The sequence below is a fragment of the Lampetra fluviatilis genome, chromosome 28 (genome assembly GCF_964198595.1).
Source record: "Lampetra fluviatilis chromosome 28, kcLamFluv1.1, whole genome shotgun sequence".
Lineage (NCBI taxonomy): Eukaryota > Metazoa > Chordata > Hyperoartia > Petromyzontiformes > Petromyzontidae > Lampetra > Lampetra fluviatilis.
Window position 1 is genome coordinate 12,189,405 of NC_136302.1, and position 17,207 is coordinate 12,206,611.

Consider the following 17,207-nt stretch of genomic DNA (forward strand, 5'->3'; position numbering starts at 1 on the left):
GAGTGAGCGATGGGGTGGGCGAGTGAGGGAGTGGGCGAGCGAGGGAGCAGGTGAGTAAGGGAGTGGACGAGCGAGCGAGAGATAGGGCGAGTGATGGAGCAGACGGGCGAGTGAGCGATAGAGCGGGCGAGTGAGGGAGTGAGATTAAGAAACTGACAAAAAAACAACGAAACTGGGATAGTTCACGTCCCGGGAAGACTTTGAGATTTCCCAGGACAGCAGCTGACTCCACAACAACAGCAGAGTCCCGGGAGAACCAGGAGAGGTGGCAACCCCACTGATATTCCAGCACCTCAACGCTCCGTCTCGTGGCGTGACATTGACGGGGTCATCAGGAGACGATTCTGGTGGTGGCCTTGCTGCGCGTGGCCTTGTCAGGAAGCCAGTGGAGCTTGTGCACTTTTAAATCATCATCAAGATTGAAAACTCATTTGTCTAGAACTGTTTTGTTGTCCTACCCTCGCACCTCCGATTAGCACGTTTGGTTATACGTACGGTGCGAAAGAAGTTCAACGTGCGTACAAATCCAACGCTGTTTGCGAGGCTCCCTTCTCGCGGGTATCGAGGAGGTGCAATGCCCGGGCTCTACCAGGAGATTGCCATCAAGCAAAGTGTGGACTGATCTCCTGTCCCCTCTGTACGGGATAGAGTGTTGTCCCCTCGCATTTGTGGGTTTCTCCGGGTGCTCCGGTTTCCTCCGGACATGCATAGTGATAGTAAACACCACTCATCACTGATCGGCTGAAAACGTCTTACAAATATCAACCCAATGTAGCAGCAGCAGCAGCAGCAGGACCATGCTGAAAAAAGAGTCATATTACTCAGCGTGGCTGCACGAATTGGCTGAAAGCAACTTGATATATAGAGAACTCCAGATGAAGTGTTGGTAGTGCAGGCTCACCGCCTGGTTGCAGCCTTCCAGCTAGGTCTGCGGTTCCTACTCAGCGAATGTGAGATACGATTTCCATTAACGACGACACTATATAAAATTAATAATTCTATTGCGGGAGAAATAAAACGTGTTTTTTTTATTTTCTATTCTAATTTGGTTTCCGTTTCGGAAACCTGGACCTTGCATCGTCGGGTCAAAATCCCCGCGATATCTGATTCTCTCCATTAGCGGTACAGTCTATAATGTACTGCAGTATATACGCTACTGTCGTCGGTGTCTGCATCACCGGCCCATGCTGCCCGCGCGCCGACAAGGCGGTCAGCGGTCGTGCGAGAGGGGGAGGCGACGCGGGGAGGGAAGGTTTTGTACGGCGGAAGCGATGGAGCGGCGGTGGCGGCGGTGGTGGCGGTTACTCACAGGCCGCGATGCACTCGGGAGTGATGCACACATTCCAAGACGCCCTCTTCTCTGTGGGGGAAAACATTCACCAGGTCACTAGGTCAGCAGGTCACCAGGTCACAGGTCACCAAGTCACCAGGTCACAGGTCACCAGGTCACTAAGTCAACAGGTCACCAGGTCACCGGGTCACAAGGTCACCACATCACCAGGTCAACAGGTCACCGGGTCACCAGGTCACCAAGTCACGAGGTGAACAGGTCACCGGGTCACCAAGTCACTAGGTCGCCAGGTCACCACATCACCAGGTCACCAAGTCACCAGGTCACCAGGTCACCAGGTCACCAGGTCACAGGTCACAGGTCACCAGGTCACCAAGTCACCAGGTCACCAGGGTGCCAGGTCACCAGGTCATATGTCATCAGGTCACCAAGTCACCAGGTCACCAGGTCACCAGGGTGCCAGGTCACCAGGTCACAGGTCACCAGGTCACCAGGGTGCCAGGTCACCAGGTCACCAAGTCACCAGGTCACCAGGTCACAGATCACCGGGTCACCAGGTCACGAGGTCACCAGGTCACCAGGTCACCAAGTCACCAGGTCACAGGTCACCAAGTCACCAGGGCACCAGGTCAAACACAGTGAGTGACTGACTCTGGCACACGGCTGCCTGCCAGTCCGCGTGCCCCCCTCCCTGTTACCGTCAACGCAACTCCCTCTGGCATCTTCACACTGAAACACTCCTCCACTCGAGCGCACTCATTCCAGCACACTCCTTCACAATGAAACGCTTCTTTCACACCATCGATCGCGGCAACACTCCCATCGTTCCCAACAACACTCAATCCCACCGCGACACTCCATCACTCGCGCGAACAGGTGCACTTCTTCACTTCCGCGGCAAACACTCCCATTACTGTCACAACAAACACTCTCTATCCTCACTGTCACGACAAACACTCCCATCACTGTCGCGACAAACGCTCCCCCATCCTCACTGTCACGACAAAAACACTCCCCCGTCCTCATTGTCACGACAAACACTCCCCAATCCTCACTGTCACGACAAAAACACTCCGCCATCCTGGCTATCGCGACAAACACTCCCCCGTCGTCATCGCGCACCTCGCTCGGCCACGTAGAGCACGGCGAGCACGACCACGGCGCACGTGAGGGCGCACAGCAGGAGGGCCGCGCCGAGTCGCAGCGGCGCCGACAGCCGCTGGCGCCGCGGCTTGGTCTGCTTCTCCACGATGTCCATTTGGCTTTCCGACTTCGCCATGACACGCGATCTGGGACCACGCGGACACAACGCTCTTTCAATTTCACATGGCGGCGGCGGCGGGGGGGGGGGGTACACTCGCCACGGTGGCTAGGAGATGTTGACTCCCTCGCCTGTATCACACGAGAGAAAGAATACAGCAATTCAATATAAACACACTGCAGCCTCTTGGCTGAAACAATTCACCGAAACATTTAGGAGCGGTTGGTTGCGGGCTCCCAAACACGTGCACTCAGCACGGGGCAGCGGGGGGGGGGTCGGGGCTGAGCGCTCCGTGCAACAGCCCAGGGACGATGGGTGCCGCGGTGGCGATGAGATGTTAACTCCTTCGCCGGGTGTGCAGGAGGTCGTGGGTTCGATCCAGACCCTGACGCCTGCTGTTGTATATTTGGAGTTTGCATCTCTCTCTCATCATCATCACGGTGGCTAGGAGATATTAACTACCTCGCCTGGTGCGCAGAAGGTCGTGGGTTCGATCCAGACCCTGACGCCTGCTGTTGTATATTTGGAGTTTGCGTCTCTCTCTCTTTCATCATTATTACGGTGGCTAGGAGATGTTAACTACCTCGCCTGGTGTGCAGGAGGTCGTGGGTTCGATCCAGACCCTGACGCCTGCTGCTGTATATTTGGAGTTTGCGTGTCGCTCTGGATTTTCTCCGGGTCATCCGGTTTTCCCCCCTCCACATTTACAATCAACATGACGAGTTAAGAGTCATTTTGGCTGCTATACAAATGTCCACACGATGAGCCAACTTCGTTGAGCTATCATTTGTGATAGCGAGGTGGCTTCTAAAAAAGCGACATGGCAGCTCAGTGGGCCTTACCTGCTGCTAAAATAAAATTTTAAAGTAATTTAGTTTCACGGGAGAAATGGAATCGGCAGCATATGCGGAACCGGCCCCACGTGCTCGGTAACTCGGAAACGGTTTCGCGTCGTGAGACCACGTGGGGATGGGCGATTGTCTGGGGAGGCCTTCATCCAGTAGTGGATAGATCATGGCTGATGATGATGATGATGATAATGATTCAATGCGTATATCTGGAGCGTAATTCTGAATTCGATTTTGAAGCAAATCTTTGTGAAGCGTGGTGAGAGAGCTCGAGGGATCAGGATGAGGGAGTCTCGGCAGAGACACTGACCCGAGACGCCGCGACGACACGAGCACAGCGCGTACGGCGATCCAGCAAGTCGGAGCCGAAACAACGACACGTTCGAGAAGAACAAAACACACGCCTGGGATACAGACACACGCCTGGGATACACACACCCGCCTGGGATACAAACACGCGCTCGGAGGGACGAGAGAGAGAGGGAACAGAAAAGACACCAAGGACACAAAAGTCCAAGTCTCAAGTTGGTTTCTTGTGACCGGCTCTGAACACAGGGACCAGGATGCAGTCTCATCTGCAAGAGTGTCCTGGGGGCATCATGAGTCTGCTGCCGATCGATGCCTGCTGCTGCTGCTCTGCGTGTGCGTGGCGTGATCCCACAATTGGCCGCCCTTGCGCATGACGCCAGGGGATCTTGATCGCCCCCTGTGAGTTCATCAGACGGCGCGTAGGAGCTCTCGTCGTAGTGGTAGGTTTGTGGTTAATACACATCGCGGTATTAAACAGGGCGGCCGCTAGATCTGAACCACGAACTTCTGCAACAACAACAACGACAAGCGGAGCGTCACCAGCCCAAGGATCAACAGCAGAGCGACACAACCTGGCCTCGAATCCAGCCGGGTGTGCTCAGGTCGCCGGCAATGGCAAATAAATCCACACCCGACACGTCACGCGCAGTATATCTATCTCTCTCGATCTCTCGCTCGATCTCTCTCTCGATCTCTCTCGATCTCTCTGTCTCGCAGCTGTGGCGACGAGCAGCCACGCGCCTCCTGCGTGCCCCAGTTCACCAGCCCACCCGGTGGATGTGCAGCGAGAACCCCCCTCCCTAAGCCCTGGTCGCAACCGAAGCGAGGGCGACAACGGCGGCGAACCCCGCGCGCGCCACGGCGGCAGGGCGCCCGGGGGGCAGCTGGACGCGCCACGTGGACAACGTCAATTATCACAGGGAGCAGGAGGCGTCTTTTAAACAACAGCAAACACAGCTCCCACGGAAGCCAGGTGCGAGCCGCACGGGAATTCGAGTGGCAGACGTGCGCTTCCAGGGCGCGTCGTGCCAAAGGGCATGTCCGTATAACTTGATTTCTCCCAAACAGCACCTTGCTGTTTTATCCGGGAGTAGGCCGCGCCGAGTTGTTCAAGCGGAGTCCCCTTCCTGCCACATCGTGTGTGCCCTTTTTCATTGTCTGCGATGTTTTCAGATAATTAGTATTTGTGTTCGCGTGGTGCGGTAACCACAGCCTGCTCGCTCGCTCTCCCTCCCTCTCTGTGCGCTGCGCTGTTTGGTCCTGCCGCGGGCTGCCCACACGACGCCCGACGTTCCGTGCCGCGTGCTTGAGAGCGCGTTCGGTTCCCGACACGCGGCACCAACACGCGCAGTCTCAATCCACTGCTGGATGAGGGCCTCCTCGTGTGGGCGTTATCTCACACACTTCACCACGCTGGGTGAGTGACACACTTCACAACGCTGGTTGGTCAGTGCAGGTTTGTGAAGGTGTGGACGCATGGCTGTCTTGCAGGTTTTTAATTACAATGATTTATACTCGCACTGTATTGTAGTAATTTGGTGAACAACCACTTATAAACTCATTCTTGACCACTCATCACACGGGTCGATATGCATTGTGATAACATACCCACTCTACACCTCCTTCCCCACACGTCTCTGACCATTCACATTCACTACATAGCCATTGTTCACGTCCCATCAGCTCCGCGGCCTTCCCTTGTGCGTGTGATTGTTGTACGTGCAGCAGCAGTGGCTCGTTTAGCAACGAGCATCACTGTGGGCCAGTTCACACTATCGGAGTCGCAGTCATGCCTGCCTCTTGTACGGACGTACAATGTCGTTCTCTTATTTTCTCCGCAAAGCATCCTCGATGGCACCTGGCGCCAAAACACAACGACGAACCGGCGCCCCGCTCGTTGTCGCCGCTGATTGCGCATTCCACGTGCAGAGCGAGCTCTCGCACGGCCAGGCAAGTCACGTGGCGACTTCCACGTGGGGTTCAAACTCCGCGTGCTCGCTGCCTACGGAGGTAGCGAGCACGCGGACACGGCCACCGCGTCCGTCTGACACGTGCCGTCAGCCTCTGTCGGTCCATCCACTGCTGGATGGGAGGGAACTCCTGACGTCATTCGTCGAGGTTTTTTGTGTGACCATACTTCACCACGCCGGTGGAGGCAGGCAGGCGTGGGTGGCGCAGGGCCGACTGGTCAAGATTTCACTCGCCATCGGTGACAGCCGTGGCAGGGAATCGAACTTAGGCTGCTGGGTCCATAGCGCGGTGCGCTAACCACCGTTCGCCCGACACGCACTTATACATACAATCACGGGTGCTGAACCCAACACGTCAGGCGGTCAGTAACAAACGGCACCTTTGAATTGTTTATGAATACGTACGCTTACAACGCAGTCAGTACACCATTCAGGCTCGGCGCACATTTATCCTTTAACGTGAACAGTATACTGCATGATCAATATGACAATTATGTAGATTTTCACAACCATTCGTTGAACTTTTTTTAAATCACGATACACTTGCACGTACACCAGCGTCAGCTCGCACGCACTCGCCGATACAGATGGACGTATGGATGGGACACTTGGTCGATGACGCTGCCGATTGTGTATCCTACAACGAAGGCTTATTGGCCGCGAAGTGATTGCCGTGGGCAGGAAGAAAATCCAAACAAACCGAGAGAAGTGCTGCAGCACAGACAGGCGCTGCGAGAGAGAGAGAGAGGGAGGGAGGGGAAGTCGGCGTAGAGGACACACACACTCACACTCGAGCGAGCGAGCGTGCTCTCTGATATCAGTTGAACACGTATTGGGGCTTTAGCGACCGATAGTGTTCACAATAAAGGTGTTTGGGTTAGATGGCGTAAGTATAAATGTTGTGTCGTAACCCTCCACCACTCGACACGGACAATTAGGGAGGGATTTGTCACGTAGACAAAACGCCGATCAGTTTACTACTTCAACCCACCGGTGTGTTGGAGAGTAAATCCACAACATTTACTATTTGAGTAGTACGTACGACGTTTCGCTGGTGATAACATCCAGCATCATCGGACGATTTGCCAGAATATCGTCCGAACTAAAAACGAAAATGCTCGCGGGTGAGGAGGCAGGAGCCCGTGAAGGGCTGGACGGCCACCTCGGGACAACCATCACGACCACCACGACCACCATGACCACCACCACAACCACCACCACCACCACTACCACGACTACCACGACCACCACAACCACCACGACCACCACAACCACCACCACCACCACCACTACCACGACCACCACGACCACCACAACCACCACAACCACGACTACCACAACCATCACGACCACTACGACCACCACTACCACCACGACCACCACAACCACCACGACCACCATAACCACCACGACCACCACAACCACCACGACCACCACGACCACCACAACCACCACGACGACCACGACCACCACAGGGAGACGGGGCGATGGTGACATCGGCTCCGGTGCAGATCGCCTGCGGTTGGGCGGATCGCTCATCTACGTGGCGGGATCTGCGAGCGGCGGTGGCGGCTCGCAGAGGCCTTCGTCCAGCAGTGGATGGAGCATAGCTACTGCTGCTGTTGATGCTGATGATGGAGTGTCTAGTCGCTCACGAGATGATGATGGAGTGTCTAGTCGCTCACGAGATGATGATGGAGTGTCTAGTCGCTCACGAGATGATGATGGAGTGTCTAGTCGCTCACGAGATGATGATGGAGTGTCTAGTCGCTCACGAGATGATGATGATGATGGTGACAGCGAGCAGCACTTACCAGAACATGTTGCTGGATTCTCTGATGTCCCGTGACATCATCGCAGGCGGGGGCTTGGTCCGTCAAGCGAATGAGGCCGTCGTTCCGACTGAAGGTCAGCAACTTCGCTTGAAATTCACTACCGAGCCTTTGGTCCTAAATTATAATTATAATAATACTTATTTAATGTAATTTAATAATTGTTATAATTATTATAAAAAAGACTAAAGCAGCCAACGCTTCTATAATTTCATGAAATATCCTCCAAAAATGATAAAAATCTTCAGAATAAGCAATCGGCGAAATAAACGATTAGAACAGTTCACCTATATGTAAATATATTATTGGAGTGGTAAAAAAACCAAAATATATAACCGGTTGTTAATGAACGCAAAGCGGCGGGGAACAATTTGCCGAGTGGGATTTGCGAGCGGAGCAATCGGTCGCAGGGAGCGCGGGGCCTGGATAGGAGCCGTGGGTGCCTCTCCGCGTCTCGGCAGCGAAATGTGAAGAACACCGCCGGCTCGCCTCGCCTCCCCTCCCCTCCCTCCACGTATACCCCCACCCAACGGGCACTCCTCCTCCCTTGGCCTCCCATCATCATCATACCAATCATCATCACCACCACCATACTCCCTTCCTCCCTCCCCTTCCTCCCTCCCCTCCTTCCCTCCCTCCACCGGGACAATGCTCTTCCTCCCATGGCGGTCTCCCATCACCACCACCACCACCACGCCATAATCATCATAGCAATCATCATCACCATCACCACCACCACCATAGTCCCTCACTCCCTCCGTCCATGTTCCCGCCTCAAGCTCTCACCACCAACAACACGATCATCGTAATCACCATCATAATCATCATCATTGTCACCTTACCAATCATCAACAACAACCGCCGTTCGCTACGATGTGGCGGTGACGTCACCACGCCGCCTGTGTGCCAGGCTAGGTGCACTGCTGCTGCTGTTTGTTTTATTGCAAGAATTACAATTGAAAGTGCAGGGGCCTTTGGCTTAAGTGAATGCAAGTTGAGAAAGTAAAGTTTTGATTGCGTGACAATTCAGCGCCGTGGAGGCAGCGGGGGTTGGTGGATCACGCACGCGTTTGGGAATCTCTCGTCACGTGGGTACCGACGAGGAGCCGCACTGCCCAGGAAGAGTCAGCGCAAAAAATGTGGAGCTCCGCCTGTTGCATGTGCACGAGGCGGAGTGTCGCCTTCTTCACACGCGCGGATTCTCCCGGGGCCCTCCCGTTTCCTCCCCACGTGCAAGCGCTCATTCACCGGCCGATAACATCCTCATGTATGGAGGACCGCAGAGCGCAGGCAATTGGTGGTGGGGCTGGGTCACCCCCCCCCGCCTGGCTGCTGCCTTCCAGCTCGTTGTCTCACGTCTGGGATTCCTCGAGCGATGGAAGGTTCACGAACGACGCCGCTGCTCTCTTTCAAAATACAGTCCAGTACATCTAAAACTAAAAACATCATCACCATCGTTGTTGTTGTTGTTGATTATTGTTTTGTGCGTAGTCCGTGTCTCGATCTGGGGGGGAGGGGGGTGGTTGTTTTTGCTGCAGGAATGCGTTGTACGGTCGTCATGAGCCGGTGAACAAACAAATACATGAACAGCATGAATCAACAAATAAATGAACAACATGGATAAACAAATAAATAAACAGCTCGCCCAACGATGGTGGCATCTGCACGGGAGGATCTTGCGTCGCGTCGCAGAACGTCAGCAACACACAAACAAACCCATCCACTCGCGTGTGCCAGGCACGGTGCTGCTGTTGTTGTTGTTGCTGCTGTTGTTGTTGCTGCTGTTGTTGTTGCTGTTGTTGTTGTTACTGTTGTTGTTGCTGTTGTTACTGCTGCTGTTGTTGTTGCTGCTGCTGCTGTTGTTGCTGCTGCTGTTGTTGCTGTTGTTGTTGTTTGACGAGATCGGGGGCATTCCAAGGCGGTGCATTTCTCCGTCAACGTTCGAGTCGGCGAGAATGCTCGCCACGACGGAAGGATAAAACAAAACGGAAACTCACGAAGGCTCCCTTAACCGAGCGGACTGCCAGTCGGGTAGCGTTGTGAAACTTCCACACGCGTGGCTGCTGCTGCTGCATCTGCTGCTGCTACTGCTGCAACTGCTGCAGCAGCGCTAATTTGAAGGCCATTACCGGAGCGCGGGCGCCGCGTGGCGAATGTGAGAGGTCACGAAGCTCGCGGTGCGCTGGGGGCTTTCAAGTCGCCGGGCTGATTGAGCGATTTGGCAGCTCACGATGCGACCTCCGGTCACTCGGAAAGCGACTGGAGGGGCGGGGGGTTTCAACGAAATTTCCAGCAAAAAAATAAACCGACTTTGTTGATTTATTTACAATTGCCCCAAAAGTGAAATAATGATAATGAGAGTCATGGTGAGCACGGAGATCTGCGGGGGCCAGGCAAGACACCTGCAGGCCACTGCAAGGCGCGGGTGATGTGTAACACGCGTCAGTAACACGTGTCAGTACGCCTTCCTCCTTGATAGCGGGGGAAGAGACCAGCGTGGTGAAGTATGGTCAAACAGGCCCCCCAGGTGACCAACACGGCGGGGGAGACCCTCACCCAGCAGTGGACTGCACAGGGCCATTCACAAGAGGCCCTCTTTCGAGGGGCGGATTTTTTTTATTGGAATCCGGTAAAAGCAAAAAAAAATCCTCAATATTTCACGAGCCGCAATGCACTGTGGGCGTCACGAAACGGCATTCCTTAAAGAGCCACAGGTTTGGCGACCCCGGCGATGCGTACACGACAACTGTTCGCTCGCCCAGGGGCTCTCAGCAGACTCTTTTGTATTTGTGTTTTTCCAATCAATAAAATGCAGGCCTTGCTCAGTCACCCCACTCGCTCATCTCGTACAAACAAAAACACACGAGAGAAAGAGAGAGAGCGAGGACGAGGGAGAGAGAGATAGCCGCGGAGAGAAAGGTGGACAGAGAATTATTTAACAGCAGCCCGCTGTGGTGAGTAAAGAGTTCTTATTAAGTTCAAAGTCACACTCAGACTGCCCCGTTCCTCCTCTGTGCTCGCTTTGCTGCTGCTGCTGCGGTGATGATGATGATGAAAGCGCTGCTCGGAGCGCAGCTTGGCTGGACACCTAACGAATGGATCCCGCCGTGAATATTTTTTCGCGATAAATAAATAAGTTCAGTATCCGGAGCCAACCCCCCCCTTGCCCCCCCCACCCATTTTTAATGAATTATTTATTCACATATAAAACGCACACTTTGATTATACTGCCGCGCAGGTACACACGAACAAAAGCGGCAACACACACACGTTAAACGAATCGATTAAATCCCGCACATCCGATTAGCACGGTTGTCTGCGTAGGGTGCGAAAGAAGTTCAGCATGCACACGTGCATACAAATCGTGGTTAGCCTGGTGGTGGTGACTGCTGTGCACGTGACCTGTAATCACGAAGCACTCTCGTAGATGGGAAGAGACACGCACGCGCACACACACGCGCACCTCACCACGTGCACTTACGCAAGGCTCATCCGACAGAGGGGAGAAGCCCAACAACAGGTCAGAGACATTCGCTACCGATGTGGAAATCGAACTCGGCTCGCCGGGTCCGTGAGCGCGCGCCCACCACCACCACCACCGCCACCACTTGCGCCACCGCTCCGCCACGTGCCACACAGACAGGGGCGGGCGCACGGGGGGAGGGGGGGGTCCGCACGCGGTCACGGTCACGCGGTGTCAGCGCTCATTCCGCTCCGTTATGCCGGGATCGGCCACGACACCGCAATCCAACCGGGAGTTAAATCTCATTTGCTTCGCAGCACGGTACACCCCCCCTTCCCTCCCCGTCACGACCCCCCCCCCCTCTTATTACCATCACACCTGCTTTCAGACCACAGCTCACAACTCCATCACGAAGGTCGGCACCTCGTAATAATCATAATAATTTACTCATCTAACTGCGAGGGCCACGTGCAGTGGGTGGGGACTCTTCTTCAGGAGGGCCTTGCCACTACGCTGTGTTTGTGTTTAAAATTGTTAAAGATTTTTTTTTCATTTCAGTTAAACACATGCGACCAATATCATCATCCATAATGCAGGCTTTTGGGTTTAGGATTTATCCACAAATCTGGCTGTAGCCTGATGAAGCTAGTTGTAATTTCTGGCGAAACGTCGTACTCAGATTGTAAATGTTGTGGCTTGGCTCTCCAACACACCGGTGGTGCTGTGCTAGTGACGAATTGGCACGTTCTGTTTACGTGACAACGCTTACTAGTTGGCTGTGTCGGGTGGTGGCGGGTTTAACGACACATTTAGATATTTACGCGATCTAACCCCAACCCCCCCCCCCCCCTGCATTATGGATGTTTACTGCCATCGAATAAATGATGGCGAGTGTTTTACACACGTGGCAGGAAACAGGAGCACCGCGAGAAGCCTCCACGCAACACTCGACACCGCTGCCAGGCGGAGACGGGCGAGGTGCTGAGGAGTGGGCCACTTGCAGGGCCGCCTTGGCACGGCGAGCCCGGGGTGACGGCACCTCCTCCACGCACAGCCACGCGAAGAGGAGGAAGAAGAAGAAGGGAGTTTCACAACAACATCTGTGCGCGATGATCCAGAGAGTTTCACGGCTTATCGGATTGTTCCGGTATCAATACAAATTCAGATTTGGAACCTTCACTGCTTCTGCTGTCTCCACACACAGCGCTAGACCACGTTGCAGCCACGTGCAGCGGCGTAGCCACCACCGCCACCACCACCGCTACCACCACCGCCACCACCACCACCGCCACCACCACCGCCGCCACCACCGCCACCACCACCGCCACCACCACCACCGCCACCACCGCCACCACCACCTCCGCTACCACCGCCACAACCACCACCACCACCGCCACCACCACCACCACCGCCACCACCACCACCACCTCCGCCACCACCGCCACCACCGCCACCACCACCACCACCCAGCTCCTCTTCCCCTCGCCCGCCGCCCGTGTTGGCGATGACACGATCGGTGCCTGGCGCCCCCGCAGCAGAAGCGTGCCGAGCGACTCGTGCGAGATCCGCGGCTGATTGGTGCGGATCGTCGTTGCCACCATTGTCACGCGCCGTGATCATCCGTCGCAGAAGCCCGGGGCTGTTAGACCGCAAGCCCCGGATGAAGCTTCCCTCCAGGATCGATTCGAAAGTTCCACCTGGGGCCGTGGGTGTCCTCGCACGCGCAGCCAGTGGCTGCTCACGCCACCGCGATACGAAGCTGTCCCTCCGAGTTTGATTCCCGCTCACGGCCAACGCCAATGACGATTATTTGAACGCCTGATGGGCCTCCTCTTGGTCGACTTAGCCTTAAACGAGTACCCGTGTGCGTTGTGTAAACATGAGTACAGGGGAGACAAAGGCGGCCAGGCGTGGTGCAAGCCACACCCAACGCCTTTGTGCGCCGTGCCGGCCTTCATCGGTGCTACTCCGCTAACAGAACTTGCCCCAACAATCTGTTAAGGCTACACGGGTGATCTTTGTCTTTCGTTAGTACAAAATGAACACACACACACACAGGCAGTAGTAAATGCATGCCGTGCCGTGTTAAGCGCTGTAATGTGTTTACCCATCGGAGGAGAAAATAATGAGGATGATAACAAGATTCTCCCGACTCTGATCGGATTGCGGCACGCGCGGCACGCGTGCCGGTGCGTCGAGGTCACTATGGGGTCTCGCGCCGTGCGTGACAGCGGCGCGTGGCCCGCTGACAGCACCATTAGCCACAACCACTCAGCGCCTGATGGGATGTTCCGTCTAGTGCCGCACGGTTAAAGGGACCTCGCAGTTTGAACATTTCTAATGGCACAGAGAGGTGGGGTGGGAGGGTGGAGAGAGAGAATACAGCGATACAAACACACTGCAGCCTCTTGGCTGAAACAATTCACCGAAACATTTAGGAGCGGTAGGTTGCGGGCTCCCAGCCACGTGCACTCAGCACGGGGCAGTAAGGGGGGGTCAGGCTGAGCGCTCCGTGCAACAGCCCAGGGACGATGGGCGCCGCGGTGGCGATGAGATGTTAACTCCCTCGCCGGGTGTGCAGGAGGTCGTGGGTTCGATCCCGACCCTGACGCCTACTGCTGTGTATTTGGAGTTTGCGGTTCTCTCTCTCCCCTCGGTCGCATGGATTTTTCTCCGGCTCCTCCGGTTTTCCCCTCCACATATATCATCAACATGACGCGTTTAGAGTGCTTGGCCGCTATACATCTCCACACGATGTTGAGCCACATGGTTGAGCCCTCGCTTGTGGTCGGCAGGTCGCTTATGCCAAAGAGCTACGTAGCATCTCAGTGGGGCCCTGACCTGGTAAAGAAAAACAATGGTTGAGTTTACTGCTTTTAGTTTAACCGGTTGGCCGCTAAAGCAAATTGCCGGGGACGGCTGAACACCCACGGCTGAACACCCACGGGTGAACACCCACGGCTGAACACCCACGGCTGAACACCCACGGGTGAACACCCGTGGGTGTTCACCCAGGGGCGAACACGACGGGTGAACGTATTTTAGTGGAACGAGCGCACTTGGGCAAGGGCGGCGCTCTCCGCTGGGCGTCAGCGGCAGCGACCTCGGGGCGCCACCGCGAGCCGCGGGTTCCCGCAGCGCGCGCGCTCGGCAACCGCCGAGGGGGGGGGGGCGCTTGGGGCCGACGGAGGAACGAGAGGGACCCTGCGCCCGTCCCGTGCGCCCGTCCAGTCCGGGAGTTGGAGGGGGGGAGCTGAGCTACCGGGTGACCAGTGAAGCATCAGCATCATCAGCAGTAGCAGCAGCAGCCATCGAGAGGAGCATGGCCACTGGGAGATGCGCGTGACTGGACGAGGAATGATGGCCGGACGATCAATAACAGCCAGGACAAACGACAGGCGTTGCCAATGGCCACACACACGAAAGACAAAGATCACCCGTGTAGCTTCAAGAGACTCTCGCAGCAAGTTCTGTTGGCGAGCACCCATGAAGGCCGGCACGGCGCAGGAGGAGATATGTGGCCAGCACCACGCCCGATCGCCTTTGTTTCCCGAGTGGTGATGTTTACACACCGCACCAAGTACTCATTTGAGGCTGAGTCGACCTAGGGGAGGCCCAGGAGCGGTGAAGATAAACGTCACTGATTGGTGGCCGTGAGCGGAATTCGAACTCTGGTCGCCGGATTCGTAGCGCAGCGCGGAAACCGCTGCACTACCACTCCCCCACACACACAAACCACGTGGATCGCTGTTAGATCGCGCAATTAATTGCGCTGAAAGTAAACCCAAGCCTCCAAAAACACCACGCTCATCCCCGCACCCCCCCTGACCCCTGTGATTGGCAGCAGCTGGAGTGAGTTGGCTCGGCCGCGTGCGGAAAGGCAGAAGCAAGACCCTGGGATGGATTGCGCCTCCGCTGGACTCGCGACGCGCCAGACAGAGGCCTCCATTCTCGCGCGCCGAACCGGGCGGGAGAGCGAGCGGTTTTGCTCGTCCTTCTATTTGTTGTTGTTGTTGTTGATTATTCTGTGCTCATTACCTCTTCGACGTTCTATCGCGATGGTGCGGAGCTGACAACTCGAGCACTTCGCTGCGCGCCCTCTAACATCAACTCGGTGCGCGTGCGACCAGTAGTGGTGCACGTCGATCGATTGGTTGTGTGTTGGTTAAAAAAAAAACTAAACGTGGGTTTTTGTTTTAATTGCAACTCAACGCGAGCCCCGGTACAATACGCCGATCACAATAACGGGAAGGAGGTGACAGAAACTCGGCAACAGCAACCCTCGTCTCGGCGCGACAGGAGACCCCCCCCCCCCGCCCAAAAAGGGATGGACAAAAGGACAAGTAATTGTGCTCAGTGCCCCGACCCAAGTGTGGATCAGGTGCTGGCAGGTTTCTGTGAGAGAGGAGGAGGGGGGAGGGGGCAGTGGGAGCCCGCGAGAGGCCAAGTGAACTGATCGTCAACTAGAGCGGCGCGCGCCTCGCCAGCGACGTCTTTGAGTGGCACTGCGGCGGCTGTGGTCATCCCCGCAGCAGCAGCAGCAGCGGCGGCAGCAGCGGCGGCAGCAGCGGCGGCAGCAGCGGCGGCAGCAGCGGCGGCAGCGGCGGCAGCAGCGGCGGCAGCAGCGGCGGCAGCAGCGGCGGCAGCAGCGGCGGCAGCAGCAGCAGCGGCAGCAGCGGCTTTTGGCTGCTGGCAATCGAACAAAGGCGGTGGTCACGCCGCGTCGCGCGCTTTCGGATGCGCTTCTGCGGCCGTCTGGAACGCTCTTGCTTCCGATATTAGAAAGCCACTGTAGCTGTGCATTTTTAAATCGAGATTTAAAACTCTATTTTTTTTAGAACTGCGTGTAGTGTGTTTAGTTTGTTGTTTGTTGTCGTTCCGCCGCACCTCTAATTAGTGCGGTTGGCTCCATCCGGTGCGAAAGTTCAACATACACACGTGTACATACATAAAAGCACAAATAACAACAACGAAACTCAACACATCAATAACACCGTGGCCCTAACATATATATTACAAAAAAAGTGACATAATTGTAAAATATCCGTGCTATTCAGAAGGCAATGGCACCGAAACGTCGGCTATTACATAGTTGTTTCCCCTCTCATGGGAGTTCTATTCTGGGTTTGCGGCTGGCAAGATGTTCAGGAGGTGAATGGCAACGTCGCATGATGGTAGCTGCGGTATGTTCAGCAGTTGCAATGCCTATGTCGAGGTGTCTTGCTTCTAGCCACGACGAGAGGGCTTCAGCAGAGAGACAGAGAGAGACAGAGAGAGACAGAGAGAGAGAGTTGGTGGGATGTTGCTGTTCCTCCTCCTCCTTTGAAGGAGTGCAGACCGCGGTGGTTTAGACAGCACGTGCAGCATGGCAGCGTTATTTACGATGTGTCGAGTTGGGGGGTTCATTTTAGGGGGGGGGGGGGATCGTAAAAAAATCGCGCCAGTTCGCGTTCTGTGCGGAGATCCGCACTGCAAGCAGCGGGCCACGTGATGTTAAATGCCATCGATGTACACGTGTGGGTAGCCAGCCGCGTTCACCCGAGGTGCGGGGAAAGGACATCGAACTTAACATGCAGCGCGCAAAGATCACCTATCATCTCACATTCTCACATTCTCACCTTCTCACATTCTCACCTTCTCAGTGCGTGCGGTGTTTGTTTTAATAGAGCGTCACGCACTGATCGACACGATCTTTTGCAATGCAGTGGCACGGTTGCTCGCGGTATAGGCAGCACATTCGCCACTTGTTCCAGAGGGGTTCGCGGTTTGCATCCAGCGGCCGCCCTGGTTAATACCAAGCACCGGGGAAACAAATTGTATACTCGTGGAAATGTTTACGTTCAGGATAAATGCTGTTGTAATTAACGTACTAATAATGTATTTATTACCAGCACCGGAGGTACAAATTGGATAATTGTATCAATATTTACGTTCAGGATAAATGCTGTTATAATCATGCTATTGTATGTTTATTTATGTATTTAGTTTAAACCCACGTATAGCTGGTACATTGTGAAGTTGTGCTTGCGCTGTTGTCTGCCGGCCGTGTCGCCCTCTGGTAAAGAGCTGCCTGGCTCCTCTGTGGGGGCTGTAATCGGGGGAAATAAAGAACGTGGCGTGACTTCTGAGATCGTTCCGTTAACCCTCGTCCTGTTGAGCCTCTACCGTTCGCGTCTTGAAGCCGCGGCACCCGCGGCGTCAGCGTGTTAACTACCTCACCTGGTACACAGGAG

General features: G+C 55.3%; 1 protein-coding gene and 1 long non-coding RNA gene across 2 annotated transcripts in view; one reads left to right on the forward strand and one right to left on the reverse strand.

Annotated features, from left to right (window-relative positions):
• Window positions 1-8,036, reverse strand: part of LOC144942809 (membrane metallo-endopeptidase-like 1) — a 51,409-nt gene extending 43,373 nt beyond the window's left edge. Inside the window, exons 1-3 of the mRNA XM_078869783.1 lie at window positions 7,494-8,036; window positions 2,414-2,580; window positions 1,310-1,360 (exon numbers count right to left, since the gene is read on the reverse strand). Of these exons, the coding sequence (XP_078725909.1) occupies window positions 1,310-1,360; window positions 2,414-2,570 (208 nt within the window). The 5' untranslated portion in view covers window positions 2,571-2,580; window positions 7,494-8,036. The remainder of the gene's footprint in view (window positions 1-1,309; window positions 1,361-2,413; window positions 2,581-7,493) is intronic.
• LOC144942817 (uncharacterized) lies at window positions 4,523-11,912 on the forward strand. Its single transcript, XR_013639415.1, has 3 exons — window positions 4,523-4,682; window positions 5,061-5,126; window positions 11,893-11,912. It is a non-coding gene; the product is annotated as an uncharacterized LOC144942817 (long non-coding RNA).
• Window positions 11,913-17,207: the final 5,295 nt, after the last annotated feature.